This window comes from Aspergillus viridinutans (assembly GCF_018404265.1).
Source record: "Aspergillus viridinutans IFM 47045 DNA, scaffold_4, whole genome shotgun sequence".
Lineage (NCBI taxonomy): Eukaryota > Fungi > Ascomycota > Eurotiomycetes > Eurotiales > Aspergillaceae > Aspergillus > Aspergillus viridinutans.
Window position 1 is genome coordinate 249,189 of NW_025091220.1, and position 19,492 is coordinate 268,680.

At 53.1% G+C, this 19,492-nt stretch overlaps 7 protein-coding genes across 7 annotated transcripts; 4 read left to right on the plus strand and 3 right to left on the minus strand.

The window, feature by feature from the left end:
* Positions 1–195: 195 nt before the first annotated feature.
* On the minus strand, positions 196–573 carry Aspvir_006092 (uncharacterized protein; the record flags this gene model as incomplete). Its single annotated transcript, XM_043269300.1, has 1 exon — positions 196–573. The coding sequence occupies one exon, from the start codon at positions 571–573 to the stop codon at positions 196–198; it is 378 nt and encodes a 125-aa protein (XP_043125235.1).
* A 4,815-nt stretch (positions 574–5,388) lies between these two features.
* Positions 5,389–6,497, plus strand: Aspvir_006093 (uncharacterized protein; the record flags this gene model as incomplete). The annotated part of the gene is made up of 4 exons (XM_043269301.1): positions 5,389–5,603; positions 5,668–5,831; positions 5,977–6,260; positions 6,318–6,497. 4 exons carry the CDS (start codon positions 5,389–5,391, stop codon positions 6,495–6,497), a joined length of 843 nt encoding a protein of 280 aa, XP_043125236.1.
* Positions 6,498–7,813: 1,316 nt separating this feature from the next.
* Positions 7,814–9,832, plus strand: Aspvir_006094 (putative alpha-L-rhamnosidase A; the record flags this gene model as incomplete). The annotated part of the gene is made up of 2 exons (XM_043269302.1): positions 7,814–8,906; positions 8,964–9,832. 2 exons carry the CDS (start codon positions 7,814–7,816, stop codon positions 9,830–9,832), a joined length of 1,962 nt encoding a protein of 653 aa, XP_043125237.1.
* Positions 9,833–10,365: 533 nt separating this feature from the next.
* Aspvir_006095 (putative formaldehyde dehydrogenase) lies at positions 10,366–11,631 on the plus strand (the record flags this gene model as incomplete). Its single annotated transcript, XM_043269303.1, has 3 exons — positions 10,366–11,367; positions 11,415–11,484; positions 11,525–11,631. The coding sequence occupies 3 exons, from the start codon at positions 10,366–10,368 to the stop codon at positions 11,629–11,631; spliced, it is 1,179 nt and encodes a 392-aa protein (XP_043125238.1).
* A 311-nt stretch (positions 11,632–11,942) lies between these two features.
* Positions 11,943–13,132, plus strand: Aspvir_006096 (branched-chain amino acid aminotransferase; the record flags this gene model as incomplete). The annotated part of the gene is made up of 2 exons (XM_043269304.1): positions 11,943–12,009; positions 12,060–13,132. The coding sequence occupies 2 exons, from the start codon at positions 11,943–11,945 to the stop codon at positions 13,130–13,132; spliced, it is 1,140 nt and encodes a 379-aa protein (XP_043125239.1).
* Positions 13,133–13,222: 90 nt separating this feature from the next.
* Aspvir_006097 (cytochrome P450) lies at positions 13,223–14,804 on the minus strand (the record flags this gene model as incomplete). Its single annotated transcript, XM_043269305.1, has 2 exons — positions 13,223–13,638; positions 13,688–14,804. 2 exons carry the CDS (start codon positions 14,802–14,804, stop codon positions 13,223–13,225), a joined length of 1,533 nt encoding a protein of 510 aa, XP_043125240.1.
* Positions 14,805–15,722: 918 nt separating this feature from the next.
* Aspvir_006098 (uncharacterized protein) lies at positions 15,723–18,880 on the minus strand (the record flags this gene model as incomplete). Its single annotated transcript, XM_043269306.1, has 2 exons — positions 15,723–18,558; positions 18,639–18,880. 2 exons carry the CDS (start codon positions 18,878–18,880, stop codon positions 15,723–15,725), a joined length of 3,078 nt encoding a protein of 1,025 aa, XP_043125241.1.
* Positions 18,881–19,492: the final 612 nt, after the last annotated feature.

Below are 19,492 nucleotides of genomic sequence, written 5' to 3' on the forward strand. Positions count from 1 at the left end.
TCAGCCAACCGGCGGTTAGGGAGCAATCATAAAAATCATGTTCCTCTATGTTAGGCGCATCAAGGGCACTACCCGTAGGTATATATCAAACACAGCGGGCTCGCGCCATATCTTCCCCTATAAACAGACAGTCTAGAGCAGATAAGCAGACGCCAGACGACAAGAAGGAATCTAACCACAACGCCATTCTATCAACTAAGCCAACGCATTCTTACTCTTCCTCAGAATCACATACCCCCATTTATAAAATGCAAAGGGCACCGGCACCATCACCGCAGATGCAGCCCCCAGCAAAGTCAACGACCACTTCACCCCCAGATTCTCATACAGCGGTATCGAAGCCAACATCATCCCACCGGCGGACAGACACCGCACGAACTTCACACTTGACAGGGCCGAAGCAGACCAGATACCATAGCAGTCCGTCAGGTACTGATAGCACGAGATAAACACTGTGATAAAGCCGAACCCGAACGGGAGGGATCCGACAATGGGGACCCAGGGCGAGATATGCGGGGTCGTGGTGTATGCCATCCAGAAGAGGGAGAGGGGGATAGTGGGGGCGCCGAACATGGCGAAATAGAAAGGAGGTTAGCATATTCCTAGGTGCCTGTGAGGCTGTGGATTAAGGACTAAGTTAGTGTCCTTGGACTGCTTGGGTGACCATGGCCACTCCTCCACCTCATCTCTCACCGGCAAGCTGCGCAGAGCATTGACAATTAACCAAGTATGGCCTCGACTCGTCCAAGAGAGAGATTTGGCTGCCGAAATTGCAAGCTCAGAAAACTCAAGGTGCGTGGCTCTCAGCTTCCCTAGACTGTTGGCTAAACATATCTAGTGCGACGAAACCAAACCCCATTGCAAGAGATGTAGTTCATTCGGAGTATTATGCAACTTCATGTCTAATGTTCCCGACCTACAGCCCATCGCCGCTGACAGAGGGAGGCCATTGGTGGTTCGAGGAAAAGCAGAGCTTCAACCCCCTGTGGCCAGTGCTGTCTGGATAGCTGACGAATCCACATGCTGTCAATTGAACGCAAAGTGTCAAGATTTCATCACCCGGTATCTTGGACGAAGCCTAATTACCCCAAATGACCCTAATATGATACAGGTTAATCGCAGGCTCCTGCGACTAGCCTTTGCCGTAAGTATTATTGCATTGATTCTGTCACCTTCAGACAAAATCGAGGCGGGATTATGCATTATGGGCCTGATCCCAGCTAACATATGGTTTATAGCACCCTTTTCTAATGCACGCCTCTCTGGCTGTGGCACTTACATATGACCGCCATCTGAATAGCTCATTAGGCTGTCGTCGCAGTCTACAAGTGTGCTATCACTGGTCTCAAAGTACAGCCCTTCTAAACAGGCGTTTAAGGGAACCGATTAAAGCGAAAGATAAGGATCCAATCTGGGCAACTGCGGCTGCTCTGGCTGTCTTGACCTTCTCATCCCCTGATGCATGCACGCCGGAAGAATCATGGCCTTTAAAGTCCTCTGGCTACTCCGATTTGGACTGGTTACGTATGAGGAAGGGTAAAATGTCATTGTGGCACATAGTGAACCCACTACGACCGGACAGTCTTTTCAGCGTCATGGCGGCGACATTTGCTATTATGCATTCGCCCTTGCCAGAGAGGGGTATAGATGGTATACCACGGGCCTTGGCTGCACTGTGTATCCTCAACGACTCATCTACAGCGAGAAACAATCCGTATTTCTATGCCGCCCACGCAGTATCCCAGATCCTGGACCTCCCGGATAGCGCGGTCACGACAGGTCAAACTCAACTTTTCACGCGCTGTATCCATGGCCCTTTTGAAGACTTGCTCCGCAAAAGGGACCCTGTAGCGCTTTTGGTGCTGTATCTATGGTATCGCAAAGCAGGTCGCAGTATATGGTGGATTGAACTTAGAGCTAGAGTGGAATGTCCTTCTATTTGCTCGTACATACGGCTCTATCACAAAGGAAATGGTGCGGTACAGGCATTCCTTCCAGGAGGTGCCTCGCCGATAGATGGGATTAGTTAGGATAGATGGAATCAGTTAGGCTTCCATATCCTCGGAATTGTTAATATGAAGAACTGCACTAGTGGTTTTTGAGATTCCCACCAATTTTACTGATTGAGCGGCGGGCAGGGGTGGTGGTGATAGTAGTAATAGTACCAAGTGCATGATTGCCCTGGGGCCTCTCTGGAGTCATATTAATGCCTACCATAAGGGCTTCCCATGGCTATAGTCCCGCATAGTAAACTATCTTCTATCTCAGTGCTATAGGCACCAGAAGAGCCTTTTCAGAGGTTCCTATGTTAGGGAAGCGCCAGTATAACGTGCCTAGGGCTCTGCACCATTTCCTCCCACCTACAGTCTGGGGAGTTAACCGCGTTGATTCGGTGCAGGAAGTTGGTTGAGCCTTATTCAACCTGACCTTAGTTGCATCAGGGCTGAGCGGCAGGTAGCAGTCGCCAGGTTAGAGCAGATAAGTCTGAAATGTGTGAATGATATGTAGACCATTCACTTACCTCTATAGATAATACATTAGTATGACAAGTCAATGGCAGTTATTCACTTCCCACCTGTACTCTCAGAGGCCAGTGAATGTCTGATGTTTCTTTAGCTAAAGAGGGTTGACCTTCCTATTTCAGCACCTACTCTTTCTTAAGCCTTAATAGATCCCTTCTGTTGAACATATTCTGTGCTAGAAATGGTTGTCTAGACACTCTTACGGGTTGGCATCTTCTCATCTACCCTCTCCTCATCATGTCAGATGTTCCATTTTCTATGCCTACCGCTCAGTCAAGCTCAATTATGACAGTGACTTTAGCAAATCAATTTGATGAACAGACTGTTTTTGAAGGTCACGTCCTCTTCTCACTTAGTCAAGTAAAAGAGTATCACGACTTGTTCCTATTCATTGACGTGCCTCCCGCATGGGGGGAGGTTGCCTTCTGGCTTGTTGATAAGAAGATGCAAGATCCCTCTGTGTCTGATCTCTGTTGATATGCAACATGAGGGGAGAGGGCGAGCCATTTGTTGAGTTTGATTTCCCGCCTGGCACAGACCAGATGCAGGAGATCCGCGAAGCGCCGAATGCAGCCGAACTAATGGAATCAGAACTGTTCAACCGACTATATGGCTTGTATACTGAAGTCCTACTCATGCTATGACACTGAACAGCAGAGGTTACAGTGTGCTGTTGACATGTACAACCACCTGTATCGACAATGGCAAGACGCACCGTTGGACTACACTGCAGAGATGGCGAAATAGCAAATCATCAGAAGAAATTGGGGTTGCAACGTTACTCATACCAACTAGCAAGCGGGTAATACAGCAATTTCACAAACTGCAGAAGACTTTAAGAGTCTAAATGCAATGTTGCAAAGGGACAGTCCACCCTGGCTACTCGGAGGCAATTATATACGCGCAAAAGCTGCCAGAATAAGGTACAACAGTAAGAGCCGCAAATTGCGACTCAGAGTCATGCCCACCGAAATTGATGACTGCATCCGGGAATGGTTGATGCAGCAAATGGTTACCTGGCTTGAATTAAGAAATAACGACATAATACAACAAGAACAGTCGCTGTTGCGTGGGAGAGTCGGCACAGGTAAGTTATTTAATAATTTACTTATCTAAATAGGAACGCTAAGCTAACATATATAGCCGTTGAATTCAATACGGTCCATACAGCGGCTCCTGGGTGTACTACAGGGTTGGCTAGAAGGCGGAGGGCATGCTCGGAAATGCTTCCAATTTATCAACCATTCTGGAGTGGTATGTCGTGTTTCGGGTCGACAAAGTCCGGGGCTTAGTGATGCCCCTCACCATGCCCATGGGAGTTACTATCAATGATAGAGAATGGGGTGGCGCCACCACATACAAACCCCAGTCTGCAGCAGGAAAAGAAGCAACCACATTTCCTTCCCAGGCTCACGTCGTCCACGACATAGGAGCATCCGAGGATGGCCTACTCTGGTCATCGAAACCGGAGTTAGTGAATTGCATACCCAGCTTCAGGCTGATGCAAAGTGTTGGTTTGTGAACTCCTTGGGTGACATCCGCATGGTCATCCTGATAGTTGTTAGACTAACTTATGTCAGATTTAGAAAGCGGCAGCTCGTTCCGCAGAAAGCTCCAAATTCCAATGCAAGTTATATGAGCATACATTGACCAGCTGAGGGCCAACCCATCGCAGCACCCCCCAACTGTCACATGAGCTCCCATCACCCAAGGCACCTACTCTGCGTATGAAGGGATAGTGACGGTGACTAGTGTCGCCAGTGATCCACAATCCTTTGTTTTATGGCCCTGTATGAACGGGCCCCTGGTCCCACTGAGGTGGATGTTATAATTCACATCGTAGATGTTTGCAAAAGTCACACTCGTGGCTGCCTTGAGAATGTCGAGTTGGCTCCCACGGCTTGACCGGTTCGAAGGAGGTTATGGAAGTAGGTTATCCAGCATTTTCCCTCCCTGATCTTCCTTTCAAGCTGATGAACGTGCCGCCAGCTCTTGTGGTAGACTCCGGCTGGAGCGAGTCAATAGTTCAACTTCATGATGACATGAACCTGTTGCTAATAGGTGGCAATGGCTCCATTAAGGTTGTCATCTTTGTTAAATGGATAAGGTTAATAGGCGCTTGCGTCTCTGGCATTGTTGAGCTCTTCATCAGAGAAGGAATGGGATGCCGACACTACAGCAGAGCGAGGTATGTTCAAGTTATATGAACCATCTTTATACAATTGGTTCATTGGGCCAAAGGTCCAAAGAGCATAGACACCATGATCACAGAGAAGGAAGAAGTGTTCAGGATTCCAGAAGTACAGAACATTGGTTTCAACCAAAACATGATCACACGCGAATAAATTTGTGATCTCATATCCAACCTGAACATATGTAGTATCTATAATTACTCTCTTAATCACTATACAATTCATAGTATTCTAGAGTCCTAATATATAGTAAAAGGGGGGTCTGGGGGGCCCTGCCCCTGGTAACTATTTAATGCCTTTCTTCCCTACTTATGCCCTTGAGCCCCCTCGCTCTTAAGCTTTTAGGATGGTAGATAGCTAGATATCTACCAGCCATACCTAACTAGGCCGCCTAGCCTCTAGTCAACAATTAGAGTAGTTTACTTGAATATTTGCTGCTTAGCATACTGCTCGGCTTGCTCCGCAGGCCTTAGGTGGTCACAGACTTGCAACCGGCTACACCTAGTACATCATTATGACAAGTTGATGGCAGTTATTCCTCAGATGCCAGTTAATGTCTGAGGTTTCTTTAGCTTCCTGTTTCAGAACCTGCTCTTTCATGAACCTCAATACAGCCATTCTACACTATTATTCCTGCTGTGCTAGAAGTGGTTATCTAGACATCTCCCTTCACCATGTCAGATGTTCCCATTTCTACCCCTACCACTGAGCCAAGCTCATTCGTGACTGTGACTTCAGCAAATCAGTTTGATTGGCTGACTGATTTTATCCACCACGTCGTCTCCTTGCTGCGTCAAAACAGGGAGTATCATGAGTTTATATTCACTGACGTGCCTCCCTCGTGGGCGGACGCTGTGTATCAGCTTATTGATGAGAAGATTCCCTCTCGGTAAGTCATTCAAAGGCCTTCTGCGTCTAATCTTGGGAGTCCTGCTCATGCATAAAACATCCAGAAAAAGCTACAACAGTAAGAGCCGCGAGCTGCAGATTAGAGTCAACCACACCCATATAACCGACTGCATCCAGCCGTGGTTGTTTAAAAAACCGGTTGGCTGGCTTTTGGATGGCGACATGACACTAGAAGAAGTGGATCTGTTTTATCCAGGAGTCGGCACTAGTAAGTTTGTTGTATCCTTGCTGTGTTGACCCTACTGCTTCATCCCTAGCTGGAGATGGTTGTCTGGACACCTTTTGGCTGAGTGTTTTGATATATGCCAAGTATTCTTATGGCCTAAATAGGAACTCTAAGCTAACATATATAGCCATTTTCTTTAAATCCGGCCCATATAGCGGCTCCTGGAAGGAACCTGACTTCTTCTTCCGAGCTACGCATTATTACCTGCCGACTCTTGCGGTACAGTCTGGCTGGAGTGAATCAAAGGAACAACTTTATAAGGGCATGGAGCTGTTGCTAGTGGGTGGCAATGGCTCTACTAATGTTGTTATGATTGTCCAATGGACTAGGTTAGAAGAAGCTCGCGTCTCAGGGACTGTTGAGCTCTTTGTCAGAGATGAGAATGGTATTCCTAAACTAGAACAAAGTGAGGTATGTTCAAGACATATATATGATTATGTTCACATGCTTATGACCTATTTTGTGCAGACTATATTCCCGCGTCCTGCGACTCCCAACAACCAAAGCCTCTGGATACGAAGACGGGACCTTTTCGGGCCAGCGCTGGTGCCAGGCCGTAATGGCAACGATGTGCTTTACTTCAATGTCGAGGATTTACGTCGTTATGCCACCGGAGCCCTCGGTCTCATGGATCTTGTTCCCGCTTAGATCCATTACGGGAGAGCCTTGGCCGATGTGCACCACGTCCTCCTCGTCCAGGAACTCATTAACCTGAGGAGGTCATCGAACCTCGAATGCACGATCCCACGCGTGCGATTTGTGCCAAGTTTGGGATCAACTTATTCACTTGTATTGTTGATGGCGTGGTGCGGTCCAGGAGGACAAAAGATTTCTCTCCATACTTGAGGTTAGGTCGATGATGGTTACATATGCGAAGGTGGTTCCTGTCCAGATGCAGAAAACAGCTGAGGCCATTGAATGGGTAAAGCAGCAGTCGAGGGAGTTTTCAACTCAGGGATGAGAAATTGATATAGCTATCACTATTAACATGATTATTTATATGAATATATGCTACCAGATTAGTTGGCTTGTAATGTACCAGGGCCGTCACGAAGAGAGTGGATCCATGTTGCCAACATCGATCAGAAGGCGACATATGTCTTGATCACCAAGCTGCTCAGCCACCCGCAACGGATTCTTTTGCCCGTCCCAAGTATGACTATTCCAGTCAATGCCGCTCTGTGAGAGCAGTATCCTCATCGACTCGTATGAGGAATGCATTATAATCCGCACTATGGGTGTGTGTCCTTGGTTGTCTGCTTGATGTATACCTTCCTGGAATCGTGGGATCAAGAGGCGGAACATCTCCGGGTTGCAGCGCCTTGATGCCAAATGCAAAACGCTTTGGCCGCGGGAGTTTCGGTATCGAAGATGTGCGTCGATGCCGTTCTGCTGCAACAAGTACTCTACCACATCGACTTGGTTTCCCAAAACAGCTTCTCCGATCGATTGATGCCTTGGTTTGCCGAAAACTGACACATGCCGACTACCCCACAACTTTATTGCGGGAGAACTTCGGCAACCCCGCAGTCAACCCCACAGTTATCAACGAGCCTTCCGGAGATGGCAGATCATGCATCTCGGGCCAATAAACCTCAATCAATCAATATGTACCCCTCTCTGGGCAATCATGCACTAGACACGTTCATAGCGCGGCGCCACCGTCGATCGACTCCGCACTTCTCCGCAAATGACGGTCCCACCTCGATCAAGCGTGTTTCTGGGGAATGGAGGCAGACAGGAAGTCCGGAATGTTGGTCCGCCGAGAGCATTCTTCCTAGAGTCTAGAGGGGTTTCTTGTTCTCGGTGGGGACTTGTCCGAATTCTCACAAAACGTCATACTCGGCTGAGGAATCGGCATCTGGTGTATAGAACGGAGTGTTGGACGAGGAATATAAATCTGCTTGCCGCTTTCCAGCATAGGTGGACTTAGGCCTGCTTCATACTAGTATCCAGTCGTAGAGATGCGAATTCTATCCTTTTCAGTTGTTGCAGCAGCAGTCTGCACTGCTGTTCCATATGAGGAGTATATCTTAGCGCCAGCCAGTCGAGATCTGATTCCGAAAAGGGTGTATCATGTTAACGGCTCCATTTCAGACCCCTCTGCTCTAACCAATACGAAAGGTGGGAAAGCGACTTTTCATGGTGTCTCATATGTCACCTATGACTTTGGGCACAACATCGCCGGCATTGTCTCGCTGGATGTCAGCCAGGTCTCCTCGCAGGATGCCTTCATTGGCATCACATTCTCCGAATCAAGCCTTTGGATCAACAACGAAGCTTGTGACGCAACTGCCGATGCAGGTCTTGACTCACCCCTGTGGCTTCCTGTCGGACATGGCTCGGGGCGATACACGGCCGAGAAGAAACACAACCGCGGAGCTTTCAGATATCTGACTCTCGTCGCCAACACATCAGCGACAATCGTTGTTGAAAGTGTCCGAGTCAACTTCACGGCAGCTCCGACTCATGACCTTCGTGCGTATACGGGCTACTTCCACTGCAATGATGAATTGCTCAATCGCATCTGGTATGCAGGCGCCTACACAAACCAGCTGTGCACCATTGATCCCAGCATGGGGAATGCGTTGCCCTTGTTGGGTACGATCACCTCCAACAATATCACCCTCCCGGAGACTGTCCCCTGGTGGAGTAACGATACCATCGCCAACGGGAGCAGCGTGCTCACGGACGGAGCGAAATGGGATCGCCTTGTCTGGCCGGGTGATATGTCCATAGCGCTGGAGAGCATCGCCGTCAGCACGTATGACTTATACAGTGTGCGCATGGCGTTGGAATCACTCTTTTCAATGCAACAAGTAGACGGCCGTCTTCCTTACGCCGGCAAACCCTTCCATGATACTGTCAGCTACACCTACCATCTCCACAGCTTGATCGGCGTATCGTACTTGTACCGCTACTCAGGAGACAGGAACTGGCTTGCCGCACACTGGAGCCAGTACAAACGCGCCTTGCAATGGTCACTGTCCAGCATTGACAGCACCGGCCTAGCCAACGTAACCGCAAGCGCGGACTGGCTGCGTTTCGGCATGGGAGGTCACGTACGTCCATCCCCACTCGTATACAGTATACCTCACCACTAACACAAAGCAGAACATCGAAGCAAACGCAATCCTCTACTTCGTCCTCCAGGAATCCCTACTCCTCGCAGAAACCCTCAACGACACCGCCTCCTCATCAACCTGGTCCCGGGCATCGCAGCTACCCTCAAATCCGCCGCCAACGCAAAACTCTGGGACCCAGCCACAGGCCTCTACCGCGACAACGAGACCACAACCCTCCACCCACAAGACGGCAACGCCTGGGCCCTAAAAGCCAACCTCACCTTGTCAGCTAATCAATCATCCACGATTTCCACCGCCCTCTCCGCCCGCTGGGGGCCCTACGGCGCCCCAGCCCCCGAGGCAGGAGCCACCATCTCCCCCTTCATCACCGGCTTCGAGCTACAAGCCCACTTCCTCGCTGGCCAGCCGCAGCGGGCTCTGGATCTAATCTGGCGGCAGTGGGGATTCATGCTTGATGATCCGCGCATGACGCAGTCGACGTTTATAGAGGGGTATAGTACGGACGGGACGCTGCATTACGCGCCGTATAGCAATGATGCGCGGATCTCGCATGCGCATGGGTGGGCTACGGGGCCGACTTCTGCGCTGATGTTCTATGCGGCTGGGTTGAGGGTTGTTGGGGCGGCGGGGGAGAGGTGGCTTTTTGCGCCGCAGCCGGGGGATTTGAGAGGTGTTGAGGCGGGGTTCGAGACTTCTTTGGGGAGGTTTGAGACGGAGTTTAAGAGGGGAAATGGTGGGTATACGAAGCTGGTGTTTGTGACGCCTGAGGGGACGATGGGTGATGTCAAGCTTGAGGCGGAGGGGGTGCTCGTCTCGAGCAATGGGACGAGGGTAAGGCTTGTTGATGGGGTTGCTACTGGTCTGCATGGTGGTACTTGGATGTTGAAGGGGGTGTAGTCAGGTATTCTTCTCATGTGGTTCTATTCATATTGAGTCGACTGATGTTGACAGGATTGGGAGAGCTCACTCGATTGTAGGTGATCTAATGACAACGGGAATGAAAACGTTCCACTTCCAACTCAGTCTTCCAGCTCGTAATATTCAATGGTCATCGTAAGTAGATATTGCAATTTTCCTCTTGCAGCAACCTGTGAGGCCGTGACTGAGTATTAACAACGCAAACGACGAAGCGGCGTTTGTATGACTTCATATCTCGGCCCTTCGTTCCGACAGTCTCTCCAATCCTCGCAGATTGCCACTGATATCACCATCTCAAGCTATACCGTATCTTCAGACTCCATGGCTATTTCAACATTATATCAAATAAGTGMATATTGTATCCATACTCCTCTACGATCCGCATCGGAAATTCAACAAAATGACGACCGCAACTCCCAAGTAAACCAACCCCTTCCTCCTCAGAACTCCTGCTAAGTGTACAGTACAGGCCGATGACAAGCACGCTCTACAAGCCCCATCCCACCGACAAAATGAAAGCCGCACAGTGGATGGGCACGCGGAGAATCCAGCTCGGCACCGTCGCCAAACCAACCGTCACGGACCCCTCGGACGCCATAATCCACATCACACACTGCACAATCGGCGGCGCAGATCTCCACCTCTACGACGGCGAACTCAGCGAGTTGCTCTCCAAAGGTGACATCCTCGGCCACGAGGCGATCGGCACCGTCGAGGAAGTCGGCGCGGAGGTCCGCAGCATCTCCCCGGGCGACAGAGTCATGATCCTCCCCGTGATCGCCTGCGGACACTGCGAGTTCTGCACACGGCAGGAGTTCTCGCTGTGCGACACGACGAATCCCTCGCGGGAGATGGAGAGCGCGTACGGACACCGCGTGGCGGGGATGCTGGGGTTCACGCGGTTGTACGGCGGGTATCCCGGTGCGCAGGCGGAGTACGTGCGGGTCCCGAACGCGGATTTCTGCTGTGTGCGGGTGCCGGGTGACGTGGACGCGAAGAAGCTGCTCGGTCTGGCGCATGTCACGACCGCTGCGTGGCATGGGTGCGAGCTTGCGGATGTCCAGCCAGGGGATATAGTCGGTGTTTGGGGGTGTGGACCAGTTGGGCTATCGGTGCAGCGGCTTGCGGTGCTGCACGGGGCGAAGAAAGTGTATGCTGTTGACAAGGACGCGGGGCGCTTGCAGATCGCCGAGGGGTTCGGGATGATTCCTGTGGATGTGAGCGTGCATTCCGAGGTGGGGGACTATATCCTGTCGATGGAGCCGAGGGGGTTGGACTGCGCGGTGGAGGCGAGCGGGTTTCGAAGTACGCAGAAGCCACAGCATGCGGCTATGCGGGCGATCGGGCTGGAGCATGATAGCAGTGATACGGTGTCGGCGATGATCAAGGCGATAAGGAAGGGAGGCCATCTTGCGCTGCTTGGGGATTTCTTTTATAAGACGAATGATTTTCCTATAGGGCCGTTGATGGAAAAGGGGTTGACGATCCGGGGAGGACAGGTCAATTCTCAAAAGGTGTGTCCAGTTGCCCACGCTCAGATTGAGTGAGATTGACAGTATAGTACCATCCCCTTCTCTTGGACCTGGTGACGCAAGGAAAGTATGATCCGTCGTGGGTGTTTACATACGAAGGTATGTCATCACTGTCTATTTGGCTGTGCTGACGAGACAGACGAATTCGAGAATATCGTCGAAGACTATCGCCGGTTCTCACGGCATGAGATTCCTGGAGGATTAAAGGTGTGTTTGGTGACGGAGTATGGTCGGGGTCAGGCTTGATCTGATGCAGTGAAGCTATCCAAGATCAATAGATTGACTTTAGATATGATTGGGGTAGCAACTGGGGAGATAATTAATAAGGTTGAGCTGACGATTGACAAGAATTGGTCAGGATGACGATGACTCATGATCTGACCTCAGCTGCATTTATTTGTAGGCAGTTGACATCAACATATCATATCCATAGGGTACTTTGACAGTCGGCGGAATATATTACCCCTCCATCCACATCCTCATCCTCATTCTCATCCTCAACACCATCACACATCTCAACTTACCGCACATCAACTCACTCAACTCACTCTACAACAATGTCATTCCCTCCTCCCCCCGTCGACACCATCGACTGGTCCAACGTCGGCTTCAAAGTCCGCGACGGTAAGCTGCCCTCCTCCCTCCCACTCACTCATCCCAACTAACATCGAAAGTAAACGGCCATGTGGAATGCCACTTCTCCCACAGCACAGGCGGCAAATGGTCCGCCCCCAAATTCGTCTCCTCCCCCTTCCTCCCCCTCCACGGCATGGCCCCCGGCCTCAACTACGGCCAACAAGCCTACGAAGGCCTCAAAGCCTTCCGCCACCCCAACGGCCAAATCTCCATCTTCCGCCCGGACCGCAACGCCGCCCGCCTCCGCCGCTCCGCAGAGTTCGTCTCCATGCCCCCTGTCCCGGAGGATTTATTCGCGCAATGCGTCAAGCTAGCCGTCGCCGCCAACGCCGAGTTCGTCCCGCCCCATGAAACCGGCGCAGCGATGTACATCCGCCCTTTACTCTTCGGCTCGTCGGCACAGCTGGGCCTCTCCCCGCCAGACGCATACACCTTTGTTGTCTTCGTGATGCCGACGGGCGTGTACCACGGCGTGCACGCGGTCGACGCCCTGATACTGGAGGACTTTGACCGCGCCGCGCCGGAGGGGACCGGGTCCGCGAAGGTCGGGGGCAACTATGCGCCTGTGCTGCGGCATAGTGCGCGCGCGGCGGCGGAGGGGTTCGGGATCACGCTGCACCTGGATAGTCGGACGCGGTCGGAGATTGACGAGTTCTCGACGTCGGCGTTTATCGGGGTGCGGAGGGACGGCGACAAGGTGACGCTTGTGCAGCCGGATAGTAAGAATGTGATTGATTCGGTGACGGCGCGGTCGGTGTGTGAGATTGGGGAGCGGGTGTTTGGGTTTGCGGTCGAGAAGAGACGTATTGGGTATGAGGAGATTGAAGAGTTCAGGGAGGTGATTGCCGCGGGCACGGCGGCTGCGCTGGTGCCTATCCGGAGTATCACTATGCGGTCGCGCGAGGATAAGTTTACGTTTGACTGCGGCGAGGATGGGCAGAGCGGTGGCGAGGTCTGTGTGAAGCTGTTGCAGACCCTCAAGGGCATCCAGGCCGGTAAGATCGAGGATAAGTTTGGGTGGAACTGTATCATTGACCAGGCTCCCCCGGCGGCATGGCTCGGGGGTGCAACGGGGCATGAGCAGGTTGCCGAGGGGATTAATGTACCATAGTAGCTATGGCCAGGCCAGCCGTAAATATTCATGATATACATACAAGAAGAGGCGTCATACAAGAAGTGTCATAAAGTAGATATAGACAAACTAATTCCTCAAGCCCACCTTGGTCCCATTTCTTGAACACAAGGTCAGAGTCAAATTCTCCTCCCACGGTCCCGGATCCCGACTCTCTAGCACCGCAAACTGCTGCGCCAGCCGCACCGTCACGTACCCTGCCTCGGTAAGCGCATACTGCTGTCCCACACAGATGCGCGGGCCCCCGTTGAACGGGAGGTACTCCCATCCCGGGCGGAGATCGGCCCAGCGCTCCGGACGGAACTCGTTCGCATCGGGGCCGTAAAAGTCCTCGCGGCGGTGCATCGACCACACACTGTACGTGACGATTGAGCCCTTGGGGACGAACACAGGCGATTGGCCGTCCGGCCCGCCGCCGACGGGGAGGACGGTGTCGGTGTTGGCGAAGCGGGCGTTTCCAGGGACGACGGGGTGCAGACGGAGGGCTGGTCCTAGCGTTAGCATCTGCAGATAAACCGAGTGTTTCGTACGTACATTCGTTCAGGCAATACTTGACATAGGTCAAATTCCGCAGCTGCTCGTACGTCGGCGGCCGACCGTTCAACGAGGCCACCTCGTCGCGCAGCTTGGCCCAGATCCGCGGGTGCTCGGCCAGCATGAAGAAGAGGTTACTCAGCAGCGAGGCGGTCGTATCCCGACCGGCGAGGAGGACATTCATGACCTCGTCGCGGATGCGGCGGCGGTCGCCCGTCTGCTGCGCCAGGCCGTGCAGGAACACGTACCGCTGTTTCTTCTCGCCGTCGCCGTCCTCGAGTGTCTTCTCGTCGAGGCCCTGCTTGCGCACCTCGAGCGCCTTGTCGACAAACTGCTCGACCAGCGCGTGGCAGACGCGATTGCACCGCTCCGCCTTGCGGTCGCGGTAGAAGCGAGACAGTGGCCCCAGCCGTATGCGCGTGGCGATCGCATGCTGCGCGTAGTTGAAGGCGCCGGCGAAGTCGTTGTCAACGTATGCGTCGCGGCCTCCGGAGCGGCGCTTCTTCAGGGACTGCACGCTCTGGCCGAAGAGGAACTCGGTCGCCGAGTCGATGGTGTAGCTGAAGAACAGGTCCTGGAGGTCGACGGTGCTGCCGTCCTTGGGGATCAGCTCGATCAGGTCGGCCATCTGCGCCTCGAAGATGGCGAGATCGGCGACCTGGTCGCGGACGAAGTTGGGGCGGATCATGGCGCGCGATTGCGCCCAGTGCTCGCCGTCGGTGGTGAAGATGCCATAGCCGAGCAGGGGGCCGAACGCCTTGAAGCGTTGGCCCAGGCCGTAGTCCTTGAAGCGCAGAGAAAGGACGGTCTTGATGTTTTGGGGGTCGCGGGTGAGGATGATCGTTTGGAAGAGGCGCCGCGTCGCCATGGTGTGGCCGATTTCGTTGAACCGGGCCAGTCCGCGCTCGAGGAATTTATGTTCCTTGACATTCTGGATCGTGGTATAGATGGAATCCAGCCCGAAGAAGGGATCCTTGGAGGGGACCCGCGGGGGTGCTTGGCAGTTGTGCTCACGGGCGAAGCGATACTGTGTCCATTTGCTACGGAGGACGATAAGGGCGTAGATGAGGACAGCTATCGCCCCTGCGATGAGGGAGATGGAGTATTGGGAACTCATTTTGCGATGGCCGACATTCGTCTTGGACAAGGAGGTAGGTAAGATGATAATCATAAATAAACGACGCCCAACTCGTGTCTCGCTCCACTCCTCCAACCGGGTCAACAATCCCCCCGACCAGACCATGAGGCAGACCGGTCAGACTGTCAGACTGCTGGCCGCACTGACAGTAAGCTCTTGTGTCTGCATCGGACCAAGACGAGACCGAGCCGCCGTCATTCGTCTGCCTAGTATGCAGCGATGCATCGTGCGCAGTATTGATTGATGCCTATCCCCAGATCCATCATACGCTGGGCTTGAGCCGAGGTTGATCCTTCTCCAAAGTATCCAGTCCATCAGTGGTCTAGACGTCGTCTGATCTCCAAGATCCACAAAAAGGATTGCGTACCCTGCACAAATTAATACTTGTATTTCCCCTTCCAGTAAGTATCAATCTTGAATTGGCCCCATCTCCTGCCGTCACTCCACCCGCGCACATCCTCTAGGGCGGCTTTAAGGGGAATTTCCGACGCCTGTTCCGCGCCGTTGGGGAGCCGCATTATGACTTATTTAGGATCCTTGGATAGAGCTGTTGTTAAACTGAGAGGAAGTGGGTTTGTGGCGTGGTTACCAGATGAAGCTGATACTCGTCAGTCTAGTAGTAGCTCAAAGATCCGGCTACTGGACGCCTTATGTTCTTGGTCAGGCTTACGAGAGCCAGTTAACTATGTCAGTGGACTCGTCAAGTCACAAGTCATTGTACAGAAATATCACCATTATGGTGAGGAGCACCAAGTAGATAGCAATCTAAGAACGAACAGTTCCATACTCCCAGTCCGATAAAACCAACCCCGCCTACCATGAAATGATTACAAAGTATGCTTGAACGCATGACATGCTGAAGGGAGAAAAACAACTAGACCATCTGCAAGGCCCAGATTACTTCTTTCGCGCAGCGCGCAGTTTGCCCACCGTCCCACTAGACATGATATCCCCATGATCTGCACTGCTATGGCTCTCATTGTCGTTGTCACTGTCCTTGTCGCTCTCACTCTCACTCGAACTGGAGCTGGAGCTGGAGCTGGAGCTTGACTCGCTCTCGTCGGAATCGTCGTCCGACGGAGGGGAGAAGATATTTCGCGGCCGTTTCGGCGCGGCGCTGATCTTCTTCTTCGCTTGCTGCGCCTTCTCCGCGGACTCTTTCTTCTTGTCGACGAGCAGCGTCTTGAGTGTGGCGCGGCTGCGACTCCCGTTGATCGGTTGGCCCCAGGATTGCGACGCCGACTGCGAGGGTGCGGGGGACCGCGCGTTATCTTGCGACGAAGGGGTTGCGCTGCTGCGGCGGAGGAGGTCGGCCTTGCTCTTGGCGGGTTTGTCGGTGTCGGTCTCGTCGTCATCCTCGTTTTCGGATTCAGAGTGCTCCGAGGATTCTTCGGAGGATGAGGAGGTGGAGGACACGTCTATTGGCTCGGAGGCGGGGGATTTCTTCGTGCCATTCGTCTTGGCCTTGGGGAGGTCACCGCGCTGGATCTTCGTCACAGGAGGCAGCTTGGCGTCCTCAGCGGAGCTCTCTGGAGGTTCGTTCGGAGTGCCCTTCGGCTCCTCTTCTGTCGGGCGGGGTTTAGGTACTGTAGGAGTAGCAGTCGAATCTGGTGCCTTCTTCGCCTCTGCTGCCTTCTTATTCGATCCTTTGCCTTCGGCCGTTGTAGGAGTAGTAGATGGCTCTGTCGCCTTCTTTGCTTCGGCTGCCTTTTTCGCGGAGCCATTTCGTTCAGCAGCTGGGGTCGACTTCTTCGCACCGCCCTTCGCCTTTGATGCGGTATCCGCCTTGGGTGTGCTTGCATCTCCCTTAGGCTTGGACGAGTCCGCCTTCAGTTGCTTATCATCCTGCGTAGAAGCACCCGTATCTGCCTCCATTTTGGCAATTTCTTTACGCTTCGCCCGTAAATCCGCCCGAGCTCGCTCAAGCCTGTCTTTCTCGCTGGAACGGTTCCGCTTCTCGAGTTTCTGGACCCGTTCCAATTTGGCCACGAGCTCTTCCAGGTTGCGCACGTATGCCGGATCCCTATTCTGCTCCTTGGCTGCTCTAACCATCTTCTCGGCTTCTTCCCTGTCCTTGTGATGCTTCTCGAATTTCTGATTCGCTTCTCGCATCAACTGTTCCACCCGTTCCTGAGGAACACCGGTAGGGAACACCATATTACTCGGTGTCGACGACTTCTTTCCGGGCTCAGAGCCTGGTGTCCCTTTGCCCTTGGGGTTGGTCTGCGGGGTCGATTTCGGAATTGGGGTCGAGGCCGTAATGATTACGTCCTCTTCTTCGGCAAAAGACACAGACCGGCGTTGCGCCGACTTGTCGGCAGGCGAGTCCTTCCGTAAAGCCGAATGTAGTTGCTTCACTTGATCCAGAGCAGGTGTTTGCTTGGATGGCGTGGCATCGTTTTCCACCAAGGATGCACGGCGGATCGTAGACGCTTTGCTTGAAAAGAGGGGCGTTCCCGCGGTCGACTCCTGGGACAACGGAAGCATCACCTGCGGTTTGCTAGGGGGGCTCTTTGTAATACCCAGCCCGAGACCGGGTTTCGCAGACTCGGTAGGTTTCTCAGAGAGACTTGACCGTCGGCCGATTCCAGAGAACGACGGTGCCCTTTCGTGTCTTCGGGCCAATGGACTGCTGACAGGTGGCTCGGACAGGGACTGGCTCGGGTTGTTCTCCTTGTCCGACGATCCAGGGCTTCTGGGCTCCAAACGAGGCTCCTTGTTAGGCGCCTCTGCCTCCAAGCTCTTCTTTCTCTTGCGTTGTCGAACCGCGGGCATCTCTCCCCTAGAGGAACTCTCTTTGCTCCCATTCACCACCGGCTCATCCGTCTGCTTGGCTTCCTCCGTCGCCGCAACGTCGCCGTCATTCATCGCCACATCTCCATCTTTGTCCAAATTATCAGATTCTTCTTCCTCCTCATCCAACTCGCGTTCCGGCTCAGAGATGTCTGTTTCTACTTCCTCCTCCTCCTCATCCAACTGCCGTTCCAGCCGCGACGGTGCTTGTCTCGGACTCAAGGGCGATTCTGACCCGCTGCGCTCACGCTCCGTTCGATTCGACGAGGGAAAGTCCGGCTCCGCGACAAACTGTGAGATTGACCGCGTGGCAGGCACCTGTTTCGAGACGGAGCCGCGTTTCGCGGGGGACGTCTTCGTCTTGGGCGTTGGGGTCCGTACGCGTTCCGGTGAAGGCGACTCCCCCAGCTCCTGACTCTCCATGCGCTTGTGCTGTGGCGTAGCCGCAACAGCTCCACCCTGGGGATCCTGCAAGTCGTTCTCATGCACAAGCGACTCGTCCCACCGCGGAGGCGACATGGGGATCTCCTCTTGCTCCACGGAGGAAAGTGGCACGTCCCTGCGACGCTCGCGCCGGTCCGCGGTTGCTGCAGGTGTAGCACCCCCATTCACCCGGACACTGGGTGTATCGCGTTCTGAAAACGACTGAGACTCCTCGGCGATAGTAGGAATATTGCGCAGATTCGCCTGCACCGCCTCCTTCTTGATCTTGATCTGGCGCTCAAACTCCTCCGCGGCGGCATCCCAGTCCTGCGACACGGAGGGGAACCGGACAGGCGCATAGGGCGCCGGCTTCTGAATCACACGAACTGTACCGCGCTGGTCGGCGCCATCGGTGCGGGCACGACCATTATCCACAAACACATCGGCGACGGTCAACTCGGCATCGAGATCGTCGGAGTCGTGCTCGTCGTCGACAAGTTTCTTGATATCCAGGGGCCTAGACACGATATCCGTAAGCGCTGCTCGACAACACGATACCTCTTCCACATTCAATCTGGTAGGACGGAGGGAACTCACTCAGCGCCTGGCCGCAGCTTCGCCCACTTCTCCCGGATCATGCCCGCCAATCCACCCATCGTCACCTCCTCGGGGTCCTCCAGGACCAACAGGAAGGAAGCCGGCTTCCCCGCTGTCAGTCCAGAGTTCTGACTCGAAGCATCACGGTCACGGTCACCCAGGAACGAGCGGATCGAAAATGACGAAGAGGACTGGGTCTGTTCGCGGGGGTAGACCTTGACCGTGAGACGTAGGAAAACCATTCCGGGGAACAGCTATATGGAAATGGAAGTCGCTATGCAAAAGTATCACAGAGTATCATAATAATGCGAGCACGGATTGTAAATTAGGTACTGCGTAGGTTCTCGAGATAGCGGACAGTCGAAAGAGGCGATGTAAAGATTTCCACCAGTGTTGTAGAGCGCGGAAATGGCGGATTGAATTGCTCAATAGCTGGCTCAGTGAATGTGTAGCAGGAAGAGTAACACAATGGAGAAATTAGAGAATATTCAACATTAAAGAATGAGCAACACAAAGGATGGTGTCTGGGGAAGACACAGCAACGTGAGAAGCGACATAGAGAAAACGCGGTGACCCACGCGACTGAAATGGACCACTTTATGAAGAGGTACCGCTCTGGTTGGCTCCACCAGCCACCAAAATTTACCAGAGATGAACTACAGCGTCACCCTCGATACAAATGTGACAGATGTCGAAAGCTGCAGACACGGATATCGTGCAGTGATTGATACTAGGTACTGTGGAGATTTTTAGTCCCTCATTGGTCAGGGGCTTTGTGACATGTCTACATGCAAGCAAATCGCAGGCGAGGCTGCCGCCATGTCCATTAAAGTCTGCAACGATCATGAACAATC